Here is a 16,841-nt window from a genome sequence, read left to right on the forward strand (position 1 = left end):
AATTGAAAGACAGAGAAGTGAGGACAGAGACGTGGAGAGACAGGGAGAGAGAAGTGAAGAGAGACACAGAGAGACAGAGACGTGGAGAGACACAGAGAGACGTGGAGAGAGACGAAGCAAGACGCTAAGCAAGGAGGGTGTGAGACAGGAGAAGCTTGGCTGCCCCTGGAGCCCCGGCCCCGCCTTCATGCCCAGCAGGTGCCCCACCTGGCCCATCCTCCCAGGTACCCACTGCCCCAGCACCTGCAGCTTGCAAAGGGTCCTCTCTGGTGGTGGGATGGGCCGGGACCTCTGCAGCAGGGTGGCTAGGGATCAGACAGCAGAAAGGACTGGCCAAACTCAGGTGGAGTGTTGGGGACAAAAGTGCCCTGGCCGGCCTCCAGGGCTGGGGGGGGCAGGTTAGTGAGAGGCCCTGCTTGTCCCTCCCCTTTGAAGCCTCCAGGCACCCCCTCTTACTTCCTCCCCCCACCCCCATGACTTCTCAGGCCTCCACCCAGCCTTCTATCCCCGCCACGCCCCCCCCGCGCCCCCCCCCCGACCCCCCGCCCCGGCCCTGAGCCGGACGCGTCCTTGGTGGGGGGGGGGCGGTGGGGGGGGCAGGAAGTTCTCGTGTAGCCCGGCAGCGAAACTGTTTATTTTTAGAGAAAATTGTTTCCATAAAGGGGAAAGGCTTTGCTCCTCCCTGCCTCCCCCCAACTTTCCCTACCGCCCCCCACCCGCACCGCCTGGCCTGACCCAGCTCTGTTTTGGGGTCCCCTACCCTGAGCTTTATTCCTCTTTGTGCCCCTGTGTCTCTGTCTCCTCGGAGCCTTGCAGGAAGGCTGTCTCCCCATGAGTGCCCCAGCCCTCGGTCCACCTAAGCCCCCATCTGTCCCAGCAGCCAGCTCTTGCCTGGGCTAAGGGGAGGGGGCTCAGGAAAGGTGGGGCCTGTCAGGCTTAGGGCTCCTCCTCGGCCTGGGAGCCTTGTGGAGGCGGGGCTGTGGGAACAGCTGGAGCCTGTCCAGGGGCCGGACAGATGTGCGGGCAGACTGTGAGTTTTGGTTTCTTTGTTCCAGGCTCTGGGGGCTCCCCACCCCTTTCCACAGCCAGGCTGGGTGTGCACCTATGAGAGGGTCCCACACCCAGGGGCAGGGGGAACTTGGGGGGGTGTGGAGGGGGCAGAGGGGAGAGGTGGCCACATCCCCTCCCCTCCCCCTGCAGATTCCCAACTCAGGGCTTCACCACACCCTCTCCCCAGGTAAGCCTCAGCCCGTGCTGCGGGTGGTCTGACTCACAGTCCCCCAGGTGACTCTCGAGGAGCGTCTGCAGGCAGGAGGATGGCCCAAGTCCTGCACGTGCCGGCCCCCTTCCCAGGTCAGGGGTCTCAAGGGGAAGAGGGCCCTGCCCTGGGGTTGGAGGTGGGGGAGGGGAGACACGGCCTGGGGGAGGGGAGAGGGCCCTACTTGAGGAGGCTGAGGGTAGGACGCAGCCCTGCCCTGAGGGCCTGAATAGGGACAACTTGGTTCTCCCCTGGAGAGTCTGATGGGAGACACAGGGTCTTCCAGGGAAGGAGGTTGGTCTGACTGGGGAGACAGGGTCCTGTCTTGGTTGGGAGGTTGGGAGGTTGGAGGCACACCCCTGCCCTGGGAGGGTCTGAGGGGGTGACAGGGCCTTGCCCGGGCGGGGGAAGGCTCGGAGACCCCAGACACAGCTGAGCAGTTGAGCACCCGGTGGGCTCCCATCCTTTGGGCAAATAAGCCTTGACCCTCCCAGGGGCATCAGTTTGCCCCGAGGAGGGGACCGCAGTGTTCAGAGGCGCTGGCCTTTCCTCCCACCCCAGGGACCCCCGGCCCAGCCTCCCCGCCCACCTTCCCCTCCAAGGAGCCCGACCTGCCCTACTCCGTGGAGACGCCCTACGGCTACCGCCTGGACCTGGACTTTCTCAAGTACGTGGACGACATCGAGAAGGGCCACACGCTGCGGCGGGTGGCCGTGCAGCGCCGGCCCCGCCTCGGCTCCCTGCCCCGCGGCCCTGGCTCCTGGTGGACGTCCACCGAGTCTCTGTGCTCCAACGCCAGTGGGGACAGCCGCCACTCGGCCTACTCCTACTGCGGCCGAGGCTTCTACCCGCAGTACGGCGCCCTGGAGACCCGCGCCGGCTTCAACCCGCGCGTGGAGCGCACGCTGCTGGACGCCCGTCGCCGCCTCGAGGACCAGGCGGCCGCCCCCACCGGCCTGGGCTCCCTGACCCCCAGCGTGGCTGGCTCGACAAGCTCACTGGTGGGCGTGGGGCTGCCACCCCCGACGCCGCGGGGATCGGGACTGTCCACGCCGGTGCCGCCCAGTGCTGGGCACCTGGCCCACGTGCGGGAGCAGATGGCGGGGGCCCTGCGGAAGCTGCGACAGCTGGAGGAGCAGGTGAAACTGATTCCCGTGCTCCAGGTGAAGCTGTCGGTGCTGCAGGAGGAGAAGCGGCAGCTCACGGTGCAGCTCAAGAGCCAGAAATTCCTAGGCCACCCGGCGGGAGCCCGGGGGCGCAGTGAGCTCTGCCTGGACCTCCCCGAGACCCCCGAGGACCCGGTGGTGCTCGAGACCCGGAGCGTGGGCACCTGGGTCCGAGAGCGGGACTTGGGCATGCCCGACGGGGAGGCAGCCCTTGCTGCTAAGGTCGCCGTGCTGGAGACCCAGCTCAAGAAAGCGCTCCAGGAGCTGCAGGCAGCTCAGGCCCGGCAGGCCGACCTCCAGCCCCAGGCCTGGCCGCCACCAGACAGCCCAGTTCGTGTGGACACTGTCCGGGTGGTGGAGGGGCCGAGGGAGGTAGAGGTGGCGGCCAGCACAGCTGCGGGGGCCCCTGCACAGCGGGCCCAGAGTCTGGAGCCCTACGGGGCAGGGCTGCGGGCCCTGGCGACATCCGGCGGGGCCGAGAGCCCCCCTGTGTTCCGCAGCCACGAGGTGGTAGAGACAGTGTTCCCAACACCCCCTGCATCCACCAGCAACGTCCACCTGATAAAGAAGATCAGCATCACAGAGCGCAGCTGCGATGGGGCAGCAGGTGAGCCTTAATGGGCTGGGGCAGATGGTGGAGGGTCCCTCCTCCTTCCTCTGAATGCTGGGGTCCAGCCCCAGCCCTGTCCTTCTACCAGCTCTCAGAGTCTCGGTCTCTTCATCTATGAAAAGGGGACACTTATGCTGCTGACTCAGTACCTCTAGGGACCATGAGAAGAAATTGGGTGTCTGTTAAGCGTGTGTGCTCATGTCTAGCGCATTGTAAATGTCTAGAAAACAGGAGGTATTTGGGGGAGGGTCCCCAAGGCTGTTGGTTGCTGGGCAAAAAATCGTCCCTGATTGGCAGAAACCAATCTCAGACTATGAAAGGAAATGTGTAGTCCATGTAACTTAGTGACAGCTTCAGGCATAGCTGGATCCAGGTACTCAGATATCCTCAGGAATCTCTAACTTCCTCTTTCTCTTCCTCTGTGCACCCTGGAGCCTTCTCTCTCAGGCAGACAAAGGTGGCCCCACCACTTCGGGCATCTGTCCTTGCAGCTCAGTGGAAAGGGAGCCCCTCAATCCAGATAGCACCAATAAAAATCCCAGGGGTGGCCCTCCTTGGCTGGCTTGGGTCATATGCCCATCACTGAGCTAATCACTGTGTATCTCACTGCCCAGGCCCAGATCCTGGGGGTAGAGGAGCCCCACCCAAGTCCTGAGGGAGGAAGGGGCAGCTCTCTGGAGGAACTGCTGAGTCCTCATTCCAGGAAAGGGGATGTGGGATGTGCAGAATGGCAGCTGTCCCACCACCGCCATCCTGAGGCCCCTGGGAGGAGCTGCCAGAATGATTCATAATAATAACAGCTGTTCTTTATCGAATACCAGTCTGGTGCTGAGGGCTCTGATAAGTGTTTCACCTACAGAGGAGGTTAAGACGGTGGGCTGTGCAGCCAGGCAACCTGGGTTCAAATTTCACTTCTTACTGTGTGACCCTGAATGAGAAGCTTCACCTCCCTGGGCCTCAGCTTCCTTATCTGTGAAGTGGCATAATAATGGCCCCCACCTCTAAGACTCTTGTGAATTAGTGCATACAGTAACTTCTTAGCCAGTGCTTGTTGCTCCATCTACTAATGATTTTCAGGTCAATTCTTGTTATAGCTGGGGAAACTGAGGCCTGGGGAGAAGCTTCACTTGCCCTGTGTCACACAGCCAGGATCTAAGCCCAGGCCGCTCTGAACCTACAGCAGTGCTCAAAGGTGGGGCCCATATCCCCATCCCAGCCTTGAATGTCAGGTGGCCAGAGCCCATGGAGGGACCAGAGGGCACAAGCTGGGGGACAGGGACCCAGCTGTGTTTTCTTGCTTCCCCATGTTGTTCCTGGACAGCTCTGGACTCCACCCTTCTGTTCTGTGTCTATCCCAAACACCCAGCCCTGCGACCCTGGCCCCCAGCCAGAGGCCCCACCCTGCCCAGCCTCGGGATCTCTTGAGAGGCAACCTCCATTCCAGACATGCCTCTCAGGGCAACCATGGGGCCTTCTGCCTGCAGAACACACAGACCTAGCAATGTCCCCACCCTGTGCAAGCTGCCGCCCCTGAGAAAGTTCTTCTTTGTGTCTCACTTAACTCCTTCTTGCTTCAGCCAGCCCTAATCACTGCCTTGCTTGGGTGGAACTGGTGTGTGCTAATTCATTTCGATGGCTTCTCATCCGGCAGACATTTATTGAGTGCCTGCTATGTGCCAGACTCTTCCAGGCACTGGGGACACAGCAGTGAACAAGACAGACAAAAGCCCCTGCAATAAACAAATAAGAGACCACCAAAAACACGTGAAGAAAAATAATTTCAGAGAACACGTTTGGAGCAAATAAAACGGGCATGGGGTGGGTGGTGGTTGGATGGGGTGGTGGCCTGTGTTCAAATTCTGGTTTCCTTGTTCCCTAGCTTTGTGCCCTTGAGCAAGCTGTTTAACCTCTCTGTGCCACATTTGCAAATTGGGGGTCCTGACAACCCGATGTCATCAGATCAGTGTGATCTTAAATATATCAGTTGGTGTGAGTGTTCAGTATGGTACCAGGCGCTGGTAGGTTGCTCTTTGAACCAAGATGTGAAAGGAAAGAAGCAGCCAGGTGGCTGCTTGACAAGTGGTTTTTGTTTGTGTGTTTGTTTTTCTATTTTTTGGCCACACCACGAGGCATGCGGGGATCTTAGTTCCCCAACCAGGTATCAAACTCAGGCCCCCTGCAGTGGAAGCGTGGCATCTTAACCACTGGACCGCCAGGGAAGTCCTTGATGAGTGTTTGGACCATGTGTTCTTTTAGGTCGGTCAGCTCAATGGGTAGGTCAGGGAGGACTCCCTGGAGGAGGAGGCAGGAAGGAGCCCAGCCTCTCTGACATCTAGAATTCGCTTGCTGCAGCCAAGGGCAGGGAAGGTGAGAGGCAGCCTTCCCCTCAGGCTGGCAAAGGTGGGTGGGGCACGCAGAGGCCTGGAGACCCCATAAAGTCTCATTCACCCCTCACCTTTCAAAGGCACCACAGAGAGATTAGTGGGAGAAGGGGTAGCCAGGCACGTGCATCAGTGAGATCTCTCCAAGGCTTTGAGATTTCCTGTGTTCTTGTTTGAAACATAGTCCTATGAAAGCAATTCATATTCTTTGTGGAAGGTTTGGAAAGTACAGAAGAATCTAGAACACAAAATATAAGCCCCATAAACCCACCACCACCGAGACACAGAGGCTGTCAACACTTTTGCTTCTTTCCTTCTGATTTTTTTTAACGCAGAAAATAATATGTATTTTTCAAGTCTGGCAACATATAGCTGATGGAATTTGTTGTGTTGCTTTATTTTATATTTAAAAGCATTTAGGCAGCCCTTACAATGGGCCAGGGCATTATTTGATGCCCTTTTTGTATTTTAATTCATTTACACCCCCAGCACCGCTATGAGGTGGGTAGTGTTTTTATCTCCATTTTACAGATGAGGAAACTGAGGCACCGGGAGGTAAAGGAATTTGCCCCCAGTTTTCAAAGCCAGGATTTAAACTCTCTGATTTCTTTAATTTAACGTTATCCCAGGGCCATTTCATCACATTGTTAAAAATTCTTGGGGGAATTCCCTGGCGGTCCAGTGGTTAGGACTCCACGCTTTCACTGCCAAGGGTGTGGGTTCAATCCCTGATCGGGGAACTAAGATCCCGAAAGCTGCAAGGCACGGCCAAAAAAAATTCTTGGGACATGCTATTTTTTAACAGCCAGGTGACTCTTTACTGTCAAAGATGCTATGCAAATGTCCTTCTATGGGAACCCTTCACCCCCCCCCCCACCACTTTGGACTCGCCAAGTGGCTTCCAGGGATCTTAGTTACTGGACCAGGGACCGAACTTGGGCCCACTGGACTGCGGAAGTCCCTGGAAGGGCATTTTTAAGGACCATGATGTCTGTTACCAAATTGCTTTACACACACACACACACACACACACACACACACCCACTCACACACACCCTCCGTGTACTGGTTGGCCAAGTGATTTAAATTTTTTTAAAAATTTCTTTTGGACTTAAGGAGCTCAAACCTGAGTTAATCTAATTCTTGGGCTCATGGCAACCAGCCCCACTGAGCTATGCATGGCACCTCTCTTGTTTTACTTTAATTCTTTTTTCACCTTTGTCTTCCACCCTCAATGTTGAGGGTTGATAAATATTGATAAATATTTTCAGCTTTGCGGGGCATCTGATCTCTGTTGCAACAACTCAGTTCTGCTCAGTTCTTTTTTTCCCCCAGCTTTATTGAGGTATATTTAATATACAAAAAACTACACATTTTTAATGTATACATTTTGATGAGTTTGGCTTCTCAGTTTTGCCTTTGTAGCACGTAAGCAGGTTTAGCCAATGCATAAATGAAAGAGCATGGCTGTGTACCAATAAAACTTAATGTGTGGACACTGAAATTTCAATTTCCTATAATTTTCACGTGTCCCAAAGAGAATCCTTCTTTTGATTTTTTCCCAACCATTTAAAAATGTAAAAACCGTGTCCATGGGCTGTGATTCAGCAACCGCTGCTCTGTCATACACCTCCACCCCACTGTAATATCTTTCCTTGCAACCCATCTTCCAGAAGCTTATTTAGATATTTGAGTGTTCTTGAAAAATATGCCGTATGCTTGTTTAATTTCCTAAAATGGTATTGTGCTTTAGGGGAAAAAAAATCTCATTCTGTTTCTTATTTTTTCCTCTCTACACACTATTTTGGAACTCTCCACCCTGATGTTTATAAATCTCGTTTGTCACTTTTAATGACTGCGTGGATTTCTGCCCTAGGTATGTGCTATACTTTCTTATCTGATCCCCCCCTTCGTGGGCCCCTGGGTTACTTCCAGCTCCTGGCCGCTTTGAACAGTATGGCGCCATCCTCACATGTCCCCTCTGGTGGGGTTGCTGGGTCACAGGGAATGTACAACTTCACTCCAGATTTTGTCTTATCCTCTTCGGAAAAGGTCTCCCTGTTCACGTTCCCACCAGCCATGATTGGGCCTGAAGTGCCCACTTCCCTACATCTGCACTAACATACAATTTTACCTATCTTTCTAATTTTTCGCCCATTTGACACTGGTGCAAGGTGGTATCTGCTTGTTTTTTTTCGTATGTTTTTTTTTAATTGGGGTATAGTTGTTTTACAATGTTGTGTTCGTTTCATATCTCCTTGTTTTAATTGCATTCCTTTGATTTCTGGTGAGGTTGAGCATCACCATATAAGTTTAACAAGAATCCCTGGTGAGTTGCTTAGTTGTAGCCTTTGTCCATTTTTCTTTGGGCAAGTTTGAGATGTTCCTGGCATATTTCAGAATAGAGGTTGGCAAACTACAGCCTGCAGGGCCAAATCCAGCCCACTGCCTGTTTTTATATAGCCCATGAGCTAAGAATGGTTTTTATGTTTTTAAAAGGTTGAACAATGTGAAAAGAATAACATTGTGTGATATGAGTAAAATTATATGAAATTCTAACTTATTAGAACACAGCCACACCCATTCATTTATGTACTGTTTAGGGCTGCTTTTGTACTATTTGCAGCAGACCTTATGACCCACATAGCCAAAAATATTTACTATCTGGCCCTTTACAGAAAAATTTTGTTTATTCCTATTCCAGAAGGTAATCCCTTGCCTGTTTTTGGCATTATGACTATCTTCCCACAGCTTGTATTCTTCTGTAGATTAACTTTGTCTAAGAGGTGTTTTTTTTTTTAACCAAACAGAAATCTTCATGCTGATGTAGTTAAACCCATCGTATTTTTCTTTAATTTTTGATACTTTCTGCTTTATTGAGATATAATTGGCATATAACATTATATCGATTTAAAGTGTGCAAATTAATGATTGGATATATGTATATACTGCAAAATGATTACCACAATAGGTTTAATTAACATCCGTCACCTCACAGAGTTACAGTTTTTTTTTTCTTGTGATGAGAACTTTTAAGATCTACTCTCTTAGCAACTTTCAAATATACATCAGAGATATTGCGGGTTCGGTTCTAGACCCCCTGCAATAAAGCGAGTCACACAATTTTTTGGTTTCCGAGTGCACATGGAAGTTATGTCTACAGTGTAGCGTCTATTAAGTGTGCGATAGAATTATGTCTAAAAAAATAATGTACATACCTTAATTAAAAAATACTTTATTGCTAAAAAACGCTAACCATCATCTGAGTCTTCAGCGAGTCATAACCTTTTTGCAATAGTCACATCAAAGATCACTGATCACAGGTCACCATACCAAATATAATAATGATGAAAAAGCCTGAAATATTGTGAGAATTAACAAAATGTGACACAAAGATACAAAGGGAGCAAATGCTGTTGGAAAAAGTGTGCCAATAGGCTTGCTCGATGCAGGGTTGCCACAAACCTTCAATTTGTAAAAAAATGCAGTATCTTCGAAGCACAAGACAGTGAAGCCCACTAAAAGAAGGTATGCCTGTATCTTATACCTGGAGGTTTGTACCTCTGGACCACCTTTACCCATCCCACCCATCCCCTGCTGCTGGCAACCACCAATCTGTTCTCTGTATCTATGAGGTTTTTTGGTTTTGTTTTTGTTTTTTTTATTCCACATTTAAGTGAGATCACCTCATACTTTTCATATATGGTTAGTGCTCAGAGGGCTTTTTAAAGGGATCTTTCCCCTTCTTGAGGCCACTGATATTCTGCCACATTTTCTTCCTGTAGCTTTGTCATTATGCCTTCATATTAGTCCTTCGGAGTTTATTTTTTGCATAAGGTGTGAGGTAGGGATCCAGCCTGATTTTTCTTGGGCAGAGTAAGCTGCTTTCCCTACACCACCCCACAGAGCTCACCCTTGACCACTGATTTGTGAAAAGCCCTCTGCTTTACCCCAAGTTCTTTCAGACAGGATCTGTGCTGGAACTCCTTTCCTTTGGCCCATTTCTTCCTGCAACCATGCCCTGCTGATTTGATTATTGTGACTTTGGGAATATGTGTTACTCTCTCCTAAGCCAGCTTCCCCATTCCTGCCCATTTTTGTAAAATTAGCTGGCCATGGACTTTTGTTCTTCCTTATAAATTTGGTAACAGTTTGCTCCATCTCCCAGTAGAATAACAACAATAACTGTTATCAGTTTTGTTATTGTTATTTTAGTGTTGCAGTGTCTGACCTTGAACTTCTCAAGCTGGAAGGAGCCATGCTTTTCCCTCCGGGCAGAACGGGCCATAGAGCTGCACCACTTCACTTTTTTTTTTTTTTTCACATTTTAAAAAATTGCGGTAAAATACATATAACATAAAACTTACTCGACCATTTTTAAGTGTCCAGTTCAGTGGCAATAAGCACATTCACACTGCTGTCCAACCATCCCCACCATCTGTGTCCAGAACTTTTCCATCTTCCCAAACTGAATCTCTGTCCCCATTAAACACTCACTCCCCATCCCCTTCCCCAGCCCCTGGCACCCGCCATCCTACTTTCTGTCTCTATGGATTTAACTCCTCTAGGAACCTCATATAAGTGGAATCATGCAGTATTTGTCCTTCTGTGACTGGCTTCTTTCACTGAGCATAGTCTGATTTGCTGAGTAACAAACCTCCCAGGTGTTTACATCAGGAGGCCTGAGTTCGGGCAACAGTGAGACTGTGAAGTGGCCCATCTGCCTCCTGATACATTCCACTCACATAGTGCTTTTGTTTGTTTGTTTGATGTGAACTTATTGACAAGGTTTAAAAAAAAATCTGGAGATTCACGTAAAAACCCGGTGTTTGCTCTTGGTTCCCCATGGGAGTTGGAGCTCCCCGCTCAGGAATCCGCCTGGCCCAGCTGGGCTGGGGCGCTGTCAGAAGCATTTATGGCCAATGTCTTATCCGTTCGATGTGCTTTACTTCTGCTGAGTGTTTACTCCCCGTTCTTAGCTCAACTTGAGTGTCACCCATGGACTTGAGGAAGTAGTTACTGTGGATGTCAAAAAAAGTTAACCGTTAAAGGGAATTAAAATGAATTAGTCTGCAGAGCCCCTGGCCAGTTGGCAGGAAGGGGACATCCTGGGGAAGTGGTGACACAGAAGCCACACGTGGCCTGGCCGGGGCAGGGGTTGTGGGGGGGAACCTGAGTGGGTTCCAAGACCCGGGCAGCCACTCCAAGTGGCAACTGGACTTTTGTTTCTAGCTCCAGGCTGGTGATCCGGGGCTGGAGCTGTCTGCCAAGGCCACTCCCATTTGTGCAGTGGGCACCCTCGGGGCCCAGGTCCTATAATGTCACCTTTGTTCTCAGACCAAACTGGGCAGGGTTTTTTCTAATGATGATAAAATACACATAACATAAAAGGTATCATTTTAGCCACGTTTGAGTGTCCAGCTCAGTGGCATTTAGCATATTCACATTGTTGTGCAACTGTCCCCACCCTCCATTCCCAGAACTTTTTCATTGGCCCAAACTGACACTCCACCTGGGTGGGTTTTAGTTTTCATTTTCTAATAGCCCTTATTATTTCTTTTTCGTGATTATTAAAAGGAACACCTGCTTAATTTCTTTTTTTTAATTTACTTATTTATTTTTTGGCTACGTTGGGTCTTCGTTGTGGTGCGCGGGCTTCTCATTGCGGTGGCTTCTCTTGTTGTGGAGCATGGGTTATAGGCGCACGGGCTTCAGTAGTTGTGGCTCGCGGGCTTAGTTGCTCCGTGGCATGTGGGATCTTCCCGGACCAGGGCTCGAACCCGTGTCCCCTGCATTGGCAGGTGGATTCTTAACCACTGCGCCACCAGGGAAGTCCCCTGCTTTATGTTAAGTAACGAAGAAGGAAGTGAAATACAAAATGTTGTCTACAGCACAACCCTACTTCTGTTAAAGTATAATATTAAATCTTATCAAAATATAGTTTACAATTCTCTTGAATTAACAAATGCTCTTCAAGAGCTCTTGATGTGCAGGTGTTGTTCTAAGCTCTCTCCCTCACGTTACTGTCTTTAGTCTGCACAACGCCATGATGTAGGAAATGGTGTTTGTCTGAGGCTCAGAGAGGTTAAGTGACTTGCCTGAGGTCACACAGCTCTTTTTTGGGAGATATGAGTCCCGACCATGACCACTATGCTTGGCTATAGTTTCCAGACAACACTCAGTATGAAGTCGGAGGGGGTCACAAGCCAGGATTATGGGGTCACGTAGTCTTCCCTGACCCTGACCAGCTGCGAGGCAGGCAACAAACCAGGGTTGGAATGGATTCTGCCACTTGTTTGCTGGGTGGCCTCAGGCAATCTCTGTGCCCCAATTTCCTCATCGGTAATAATCCAACTTCTGCATGGGCTGGGAAGATTTGATGAAATAATGCAAGAATTAGCCCTTGGAGCACCTGGCCTGGGGTATGTGACCCCCCCCCCAGGAGGTAGCTATTGTTACTGTTCTTGTTTTGCTATTGTTACCCACAGTAAGCGCCTCTTTTCCTGCCCCTTCAGGTCTCCCACAGGCTCCTGCAGAGTCATCCTTGTCACCCCCGGAGTCTGAGGGGGACTCCCCGGCGCAGCCAGAGAAGAACACAGGCCTGGTGCCTGCCCACGACGCCACCAACAGGGAGCCCACCAGGCAAGCAGCCCCGCAGGAGTCGGAGTCAGAGGAGGCCGGGGGTGCAGGTAAATGGGGGTGGCCACTGAGAGGGTCAGGTGCCAGAGGCCCGGCATGGGGTCTGGCTTTGGGAGACCCTCACGACACCACGCTCCCCCACCAGGAGGGCCCCAGGCAGGTGTGCCATCCATCATGAAGCGGAAAGAGGAGCCCGCAGACCCTGAGACCCACCAGAGGAACCTCCAGTTCGTGGGGGTCAATGGCAGGTGAGAGAACCTGGTCTGAGCCCCTCACTTTTTGGTTCATTCATTTAACCAAAGCACAGTAGACAGATGAGGAAACGGAGGCACGAGGCCCCGTGGGCTGGCTCCAGAGCCTGTGCTGCAACCACTGCACCACACTACCCCTCGGGAGGTGCCGGACTCGGCTCCCTGCCCTGATGGAGCTCCTGGTCCACTGTGATCTTGGGCCCTAATGGGCGATCCCAACACAACATGATTGGAGCAATGATGGGGGATGCTCAGGCAGTGGGGGGCCCAGGGAAATAACTGACGGAGGGGAACACATGTGCTGCAGGACAAGCAGAAGCTTGCGAGGTGCAGAGTGGGAGGGGTGGGGGTCCCCTGGTGGAGGGCACAGCCTGGATAAAGGCTCAGAGGTGGGAGGAAGCAGTGACATGAAAAATGGGAGGCCTGGGGAACCGGGCCAGTTGGGGGCCTTGAATGCCAGGCCCAGAAGTTTAGATGTGTTTGGAGGTAGCAATAAGCATGAGGGTCCTATTTGCAGTGGGGCAAGGGTCTGAATCAGTATAACACCTGTGTAAGGAGCAAAGTGTAAGAGGTACCAAAGGGTGGAAGGGAAAAGCGACGTCCCTCCCTGGCCCCCCCAAGCATGATCACAATCACAGCCAGTGTTTACTGATCACTTACTGTGTGCCAGGTGCTATAAGCTGCATCCCTGGAGCCCTGTGAGCTAGATACTGCCATTACCCCCATTTAACAGATGGGGAGACTGAGGCCCAGAGAGGTCAAGTGCCCCTCCCCCACCACCTGCAGCGTCTCCCCCAGGTATGAGTCCTCATCCGAGGATTCCAGCACAGCAGAGAACTTCTCGGACAATGAGAGTACAGAGAACGAGGCCCCAGAGCCAGAGGAGAGGGTTCCGAGTGTGGCTGAAGCCCCCCAACTCAGGCCCAAGGAGACGGCAAAGGCCAAGACCAGCCGGGAGGAGTGCCAGCTGTCCCGGGAGTCTCAGCAGGCGCCCACAGCTGAGGGGGCGTCGGGATCAAGTGCGGAAGAGATCCGGTCAGTTTTCTGTGTGGGAGGGATTTAGGCAGGGCCTGGGGTGACCTCTGCCTCAGATCCCACCATTCAAACCCTCTGAGGGAACCTCCCATCAGTCATGCCCGCCTTAGTCTGAATTAGTGAACAAGCACTTTCTCCTTCTGGGCATCTGAAGGTCCGGAGGCTTTGATAAAGGACCTGATGGGGCAATTTGGGCTGTTCAGGTTTGGGTTTAAGGGGCAGACCAAGTTTGTTCTTAAGCCACCCACCTTCTTTGGGACATTTGCCACACCTGTCCATCCTGTGTATGTCTCTTTTTTTTTTTCCCTGATAAAAAGAAAAATCTGTCCTCAGAGAAAGATTTTCCATCTGCCACTGGCCACTTGGAATAAATTTTGGCCCACGTGTCCACTTTCTCTTGGGGTCTGTGTGCTCCCCATGTCTGCCCCTTGGGGTGCCGTGTAAAATTATGTCCCCGGGGAAGGGGGTCTGAGGGTCTACCACTCAGGTGAGCCCTGGCAGGACTGGGTGAGTGCCTTGGTGGAGAGTGTTGAGGGCCTCTCCAAGCACCCCAGCTGGATGTGGGGAGTGGGGGGCACCCAGTAGGCTGAGGTGGGTGCTCCCAAGATCAACTCCCCGTTTGTCTGCCCCCGGCAGGATGGAGCTCAGCCCCGACCTCATCTCAGCCTGCCTGGCCCTGGAGAAGTACCTGGAGAACCCCAATGCCCTCACCGAGCGGGAGCTGGTACGGTGGGGCCCTGGGCCTGAAGTGGTGGGGGGGCTTTGTCCCTTCCACCCTCACCCTGGCTCCTCCTTGTGCTTTGGATCATGGGGACCCCAGGATCCTAGCTGGGAGCTTGGGGGGGGGGCTCCGAGGCTTGAGTCTTGGTCTTTGGAGAGGCTCCAGGGAGGGGCCAAGGATGATTGCCCGCCGGCAAACCCAGCCTTGGTTCCTGTTCCTTCGGGGGCTTGAGGGAAGGGGCTGCCATATTTCCCTTGATGGGTGTCTACACTTGCCTTTGAAGGTCACGTCGAGGGTAGAGATGCTCACAACTTCTTCTGGGGGCATGCCTGGTACTGCAGTGTCTACACTTCCCTTAGGGTTCTTGTCCAGAGCAGGGGACACTACATTTTCCTCCAGAGGGGCTCACTGGGGTGGGGCGCCCATGCTTCCCCTCAAGACTCGGGTTTGGGGTGGGGGTGTCTGCACTCCCCTTGGGGGGCTTCGTCTGGGATGGGGTGGGCTTCCGTGGCCCTCACACCCCTTTCCTTCCCAATCTGCATCCAGAAAGTGGCCTACACCACGGTGCTGCAGGAGTGGCTGCGCCTGGCCTGCCGCAGCGATGCCCACCCGGAGCTTGTGCGGCGCCACCTGGTCACCTTCCGGGCCATGTCGGCGCGGCTGCTGGACTATGTGGTCAACATCGCCGACAGCAACGGCAACACCGCGCTGCACTACTCCGTGTCCCACGCCAACTTCCCCGTGGTGCGGCAGCTGCTCGACAGCGGTGAGCCCGGCGGGGCAGGGCCAGTGGAGACACTGCCCTCCTGGTCTGTGGGGGAGGCCACCCTCATAGTTTGATGGAGGAAATGCTGCCCTCCCGGTCTGATGGGGGAGACGCCGCCCTCCCCGTCTGATGGGGGAGACGCCGCCCTCCCCGTCTGATGGGGGAGACGCCGCCCTCCCGGTCTGATGGGGGAGACGCCGCCCTCCCCGTCTGATGGGGGAGACGCCGCCCTCCCGGTCTGATGGGGGAGATGCCGCCCTCCCGGTCTGCTGGGGGAGACGCCGCCCTCCCCGTCTGATGGGGGAGACGCTGCCCTCCTGGTCTGTGGGGGAGGCCCTGCCCTCATAGTCTGATGGGGGAGATGCCGCCCTCCCAGTCTGCTGGGGGAGACGCTGTTCTCCCAGTCTGAGGTGAGGGGGATACAGGCCCCACCTGTGGCCCCGGTGTACTGGAAAAGGCAGACATGGTCTTACGGTAAACATGTGGCCCTTCCCCCACCACCCCCCCCCATGACCCCTGTATAATGAAGGCGACACCTCTGGAACCCTAGTCTGAGGGAAGGACATGGATGTGGCCTCTGGCCTGGGGCTTGGAGAGAAGATGTGGTCCTCAATTCGACATGAAGAAATTTGCTTTCCCCTAGTGTAATGGGGAAGACATAGCCCCCTAGTCAGTCTAATGAAGGAGGCAGAGCCCACAGCCTCATGGAGGAAACTGACTAGGGACTCTTCCAGATCAATGGGGGAGACACAGCTCCTACTTTCAGCCCTAAATGTGGCTGCCAGTATCCAGGGGGCCCCAGTCTGATGGAGGAGGCACAGTCTACACCTTTAGGAGCCCCTCCCATAATAGAGATGGAGACCCTAGGCCAGAATGGGGTTCTCAGTCCAAGAAAAAGGAGTAATGAGGCCAGGCCTAGACTGCTGGAGGAGGCATGATACCCAGTGCCCATTATGGTCGTGAACAAGGCTTCCAGACTGATGGCAGAGACATGGCCCGGTCCTCGGGTACCCTCCCCCGGCCTTAAGGCAGACCTGGCCAGCATCAGGGGTGTCTGAGGCCTGATGTCCTTCTGGTCCCCTCCCCTCAGGTGTCTGCCAGGTGGATAAGCAGAACCGCGCCGGCTACAGCCCCATCATGCTCACCGCCCTGGCCACCCTGAAGACCCAGCATGACATCGAGACTGTCCTGCAGCTCTTCCGGCTCGGCGATGTCAATGCCAAAGCCAGCCAGGTATGGGCCCTCGGCGCTGCAGACCAGGATAACTCTTCCCATTTATTAAGTCCTGGCCATACCAAAGCCCAAGGGGAGAATCCCCACTCCACAGGCAAAGAAACCAAGGCTCAGAGACGTATTCATTTCCTCAAGGTCAAACTAGAGGAGGGGGGACTTGAACCTGGGGGTCTAGCTCCCCATTCTTTTTTTTTTTTTTTTTGGCTGTGTCACATGGCATGCGGGATCTTAGTTCCCCAACCAGGGATCTAACCTGCGCCCCCTGCACTGGAAGCACGGAGTCTTAACCACTGGACCTCCAGGGAAGTCCCGAGAGCCCCATTCTTTTTTTTTTTTTTTTTTATTTATTTTTGGCTATGTTGGGTCTTCGTTTCTGTGCGAGGGCTTTCTCTAGTAGCGGCGAGCGGGGGCCACTCTTCATCGCGGTGCGCGGGCCTCTCACTATCGCGGCCTCTCCTGTTGCGGAGCACAGGCTCCAGACGCGCAGGCTCAGTAGTTGTGGCTCACGGGCCCAGTTGCTCCGCGGCATGTGGGATCTTCCCAGACCAGGGCTCAAACCCGTGTCCCCTGCATTGGCAGGCAGATTCTCAACCACTGCGCCGCCAGGGAAGCCCCCGAGAGCCCCATTCTTAATGACCTGCCTGCCAGGGTGCCTCTGATACAGGACCTCACGGTGGAAATGGGGGTGTGGGAAGACATGGGGGTCCTCAGCTTTTCTTAAGCCGACACCATCCCACATCCTGCTTGGTAATTCATTGACTAGCAACCGGACGCTGGGGAC

At 53.4% G+C, this 16,841-nt stretch overlaps 1 protein-coding gene and 1 long non-coding RNA gene across 4 annotated transcripts in view; one reads left to right on the forward strand and one right to left on the reverse strand.

Moving 5' to 3' along the window:
* KANK2 (KN motif and ankyrin repeat domains 2) overlaps positions 1-16,841 on the forward strand; it is a 20,549-nt gene continuing 3,708 nt past the window's right edge. Inside the window, exons 1-9 of one of the 3 annotated variants that reach the window (XM_061190457.1) lie at positions 1-224; positions 1,201-1,353; positions 1,820-3,031; positions 11,931-12,104; positions 12,200-12,302; positions 13,092-13,340; positions 13,977-14,064; positions 14,608-14,827; positions 15,918-16,060. In XM_061190457.1, the coding sequence (XP_061046440.1) occupies positions 1,317-1,353; positions 1,820-3,031; positions 11,931-12,104; positions 12,200-12,302; positions 13,092-13,340; positions 13,977-14,064; positions 14,608-14,827; positions 15,918-16,060 (2,226 nt within the window). In that variant the 5' untranslated portion in view covers positions 1-224; positions 1,201-1,316. The remainder of the gene's footprint in view (positions 225-1,200; positions 1,354-1,819; positions 3,032-11,930; positions 12,105-12,199; positions 12,303-13,091; positions 13,341-13,976; positions 14,065-14,607; positions 14,828-15,917; positions 16,061-16,841) is intronic. The other 2 variants (XM_061190456.1, XM_061190458.1) reach the window with 2 other exon arrangements.
* Positions 9,993-16,841, reverse strand: part of LOC133091316 (uncharacterized) — an 18,641-nt gene continuing 11,792 nt past the window's right edge. The window contains exon 3 of the long non-coding RNA XR_009700875.1: positions 9,993-10,434. This is a non-coding gene — a long non-coding RNA (uncharacterized LOC133091316). The remainder of the gene's footprint in view (positions 10,435-16,841) is intronic.

The sequence above is a fragment of the Eubalaena glacialis genome, chromosome 4 (assembly GCF_028564815.1).
Source record: "Eubalaena glacialis isolate mEubGla1 chromosome 4, mEubGla1.1.hap2.+ XY, whole genome shotgun sequence".
NCBI lineage: Eukaryota > Metazoa > Chordata > Mammalia > Artiodactyla > Balaenidae > Eubalaena > Eubalaena glacialis.